The sequence below is a fragment of the Leucopleurus acutus genome (assembly GCF_964270905.1).
Source record: "Leucopleurus acutus genome assembly, chromosome: 1".
NCBI classification, from domain to species: Eukaryota; Metazoa; Chordata; class Mammalia; order Artiodactyla; family Delphinidae; genus Leucopleurus; species Leucopleurus acutus.
Genome location: NC_139142.1, coordinates 169,162,004 through 169,165,871, shown reverse-complemented (window position 1 = coordinate 169,165,871; position 3,868 = coordinate 169,162,004). Strand labels below are relative to the sequence as shown.

Below are 3,868 nucleotides of genomic sequence, written 5' to 3'. Positions count from 1 at the left end.
TAGAATAAAATATGCTTTATATCACTGAATAGAAAATATGCTGGGTGAAGCAGATCTAGAAGATTTGTCTGAACCTATAAAATCTCCATCCCAACAGAATACTGTTCAAAACATTACACATTTTATGGTTTGTAATTCCGTCACAATTGTGTGATTATTAAAATAATACAGTGTTCTTTGCCATAAGGCCATACTAAAATAAAAAGATTTAACCCAGCTACAAAAAAGTTCACTGAACTTAAATTAAAATACTTGTAAACATCTTTGCAATATGAAATATAATTTTTCAAGTCAAAAAAGAATAAAATACTTCAATCTGTATAATGCAATTTCTCTTTAAAACTTTTAAACGTTTTTTAATATATAAGAGATATGTTACAGTTTCTTTAACTTTAATAAAGCTGCAGTATCCTGGTTTCACAGGAACTCCTGGCCCTTCCACGAACATTCAAAAAGGATCCACTGTGTTCTATAATAAGCATCGTAGGAACCCAGCCACAAAGGGGAACACACTAAAACAGTCCACACATCCCATAGCACTATTATTATCATCTTCATCATAATAATTATTGTTCATTTTTTCCTACTTTAAGAAAATGGAAAACTTGTGGGGTTTTCTTCTTTTGGAAGCTTCCTATTAAGTACAGTGTAAAAACTATCATTACTAGAATGTCGCCGTTCCTATTATTTATAGAGCATGCATTTAAGGTGGTTCGGAGGTTTCCCAGGCTACAGTACTCTTGATGCAGATATCCTGGCAAGTTCCTTTGTTTAAAAATTGAAATTTAAAAAATGAGCGGATACTACAGCTTTCCAAGCTCCTCTTCGGATCTCAGAGTGTGAGCAGGGAGGCGGGGAGGAGAAGGTGGGGCACCAAGTAGGCAGAGAGGCGCTGGGGAGTGAGGATGGAGGGAAGCGGGTTCTCCATCCCCCGCGTGGTGCGCGCCGCCTTCAAGAAAAGATGCGGATGGCCTGAGTGACCGCGGTGTGGCAGACCGGGCATTCAGGCTCACTCTTCTCACAGATGCGGTTGGCGCACTCCATGCAAAAGAGGTTGTGGCCGCAGGGCACCAGTGCGGCGATTACTTCGCTCTCAAAGCACACGGAGCAGTCACGGCTGCCCTTACGCCGCAACCCAGAGGAGGAGGATGAAGAGCTGGAGGAGGAGCTGGACGAGGACGAGGAGCCGGATGTGTCCGACGGCTGCAGGCCCGGCAGCTGCGCCCCAAGGCCGTTGGCATAGGCGGCGTAGGCCAGGCCCCCTCCGCCCGGGTCGCTGCGCACCCGGCGAGCCAGGTGGTGCTCGCCCGCCCCCGGAGCCATGTGCAAGGGCGGGGACAAACGGGGGCAGCTGGTGCCCGGGTGCAGCCGGCGGTGCACCAGCAGCCCCAGGTTGGCGTTGGAGGGCGCGCTCGCGCCGCCCCCGGGAAAGACCACAGAGGAAGACGAAGCAGACGAAGATGCAGAGGAAGAGCAGGAAGAGGACACGGGAGCTGCAGGTCCGCCTCCCGGGGACCTCTCAAACTGGGCCCAGAGAAGTGGAGCCCCAGGCGGTGGGGCGGGAGCCGGGTCGAAGGTGGGCTGTAGCTCAGGACAGCCGTCAGGGGAAGGCACAGAAGCCTCCCCCGCCGTGTAGGTGTATCCATTGCCATTGTTGTTGTTTCCATTGTGAGCAAAGCTGAGCGCGGGGCTGGGGGGACTATAGTCCGCCAGGCGCGGGGTGGCAGCTGCACTGCCGCTGGTCCCCCCGCCGAAGTAAGAGTCTGTGGAGGCGCTGCCAAGCGAGCTGGAGCTGTCGTTGCGATAACTAGAGAAGGGCTTGCGGCCCGGAGTGGGCGTAATGCTGGGGGTGGGCTTGCTCCAGAGGCTGCCTGGGCCGGACCCGCCGGACCCATGATGCAGATCAAAGCCCACATCCGTGCCATTGGCGTGGAAGTCGTTCTCATCTGTGAGCTCAATGATGCCGCCAGTGCGCAGGGCGATGTGCGCCTCGATCTCCTCGCGAGCTCGGTCCACGTTCTCAGGCATGCCGGTCACCTCGAACACAGGCTCCTTGTCGCGGCTGGGCGTCACGATGTACGTGTGCGTCTGCTGCTGGATGCGCTTGATCGTGGCGCCCTTGGGCCCCACCACGAGCCCCACCACGCGGTAGGGCACCCGCACCTGGATGGTGGTCTGCCCCGGCAGGTTAGGCGGCCCGGGCACTGCGCCGTTGAGCGCCGTGTTCTTATTCCGCGAGGCGCGGATCATGGAGAAGTGCTCGGCGGCAGAGATGATCTCCCTCCGAGCCATGGCCACATCCTCCTTCCTGCCCGTCACAACAAAGACAGGCTCCTCCCCACGAACTGGGGTCTTGATATAAGTGTTGGTCTTCGCCCGCAGTGCTTTGATTTTACAACCTGGGAGCCAGAGTGCAGGGGAGGGAGTGGGAGAGAGAGACAGACACGCCCATTACCCCGGGGTAACCGCGGGGACCTGGGACTGCCCGCGTACAGGGCAGCGGGAAGGCAGAACGCGCGATGGGCGGAAAGGGGGCGGCTCCCTCACAGACCCCGGGCCGCTCCACGGGCTGGAAAGCGGGTTCCACCCGCGAGGCGCTCGAGGAACAGTCCGTTGGCTGCCCAGCCCTCCCCCAGTGACTGCAGTCGTCCCGAGTCAAACCCGAGAATCCCAGAAAAAGTCTGCTGGGGAGATGACGCTGGTATCCAGCGGGACGCGCCGCCGTCCGCCCTGAAGACGAGGCAAAGGGTTCGGGGAAGGCGACCGAAGGTCGAGATCCTCCAGCGCGGGGGGGGGACTGGTGGGAATGGGGGGCAGTCCCGGGACCCATTGTTCCTCCTCTGGGCTCCATTCCGCTTTGCAGAAATCCAGAATCCTCCTCCCATCCGATGCTCACTCCTCCTCCTCCCCCCTCCCAAAGGACCGATCAAAGGCCCCCTCCCCCAAGCATCTTATATTTAAATTCTATTTCCCGGGGTGGGCTGGGTGGGGGGCGCTAGGGGAGAAGGCAGTGATTTTCGCAGGAGAAAGTGCATCCCGCCGTGGCCGCGGCGCGGCTCTGGGAGACAGCCTGCCTGCACTTTCTTTGTCTGGGGCGCCGGCCCTTCGCGCGGCTCTTCCTCCCTCCCCAAGGCTCCCCGGCGCCGCGGATCTCGGTTCCTCTCCCGCCTTCCCCGCGGGGCGGTGGCCCGAAACCCTCTCACCTCCAGCTGCCCATCCCTGCCGGACCCACCTTGCCGCCCCACGATCTCGGCGACATGCTCGGAACTGGGCACCGGCACGCACTCGGTCATGTTCACGCTCTTCTTCCTCGGCTCGCTGTCGTACAGAGACGCGCCCTCGTCACTGTCCAGCCCCAGCAGGGAGAGCTGGTCGAGCGCGAGCTGCAGGGCTCTTTGGTCATCCAGGGTCTCTCCCCCGCCGCTGCCGCCGCCGCCGCCGCCTCCCCCGCCGCCGCCGCTGCCGTTGCGCTCCAGGTCTGCAAACAGCGAGCTGGGCATCGCTCGGCCGTGCGCACCGCGCCCCCGCCGGCCCTCTGCTCGGCGGCGAGAAACTGCGGCCACAAAGGCAGCCGGGAAGCGAGTGGTCAGGGGCGGAGAGGCCGGCCGGCTGCAGAGGGCTCCGTTGCTCCTTTCTCGGCGCCGGGAAGAGTGGGTCGCTCCTTGCGGTCCACGCCGGGCAGTGGCTGCGGGAGCCCCCGCCTGGGTCCCCACCCCAGATCTGCTGGCGGGTGGGGTGGGGGCAGAGCTCGAGCGGCGGCCGCGCGTGCCCCCCAAGTGCCCGGCTGGCTGGCCACAATGCCGAGCGAGAAGCGAGCAGGCGAGCGACAGCAGCGTTTCTTTAAGGAGCCCCTCCCCGGCTCCTCCAC

General features: G+C 59.7%; 1 protein-coding gene across 1 annotated transcript; it reads right to left on the bottom strand.

Moving 5' to 3' along the window:
• Positions 1 to 951: 951 nt before the first annotated feature.
• On the bottom strand, positions 952 to 3,500 carry MEX3B (mex-3 RNA binding family member B; the record flags this gene model as incomplete). Its single annotated transcript, XM_082840223.1, has 2 exons — positions 952 to 2,399; positions 3,233 to 3,500. 2 exons carry the CDS (start codon positions 3,498 to 3,500, stop codon positions 952 to 954), a joined length of 1,716 nt encoding a protein of 571 aa, XP_082696349.1.
• Between the last annotated feature and the right edge of the window lie 368 nt (positions 3,501 to 3,868).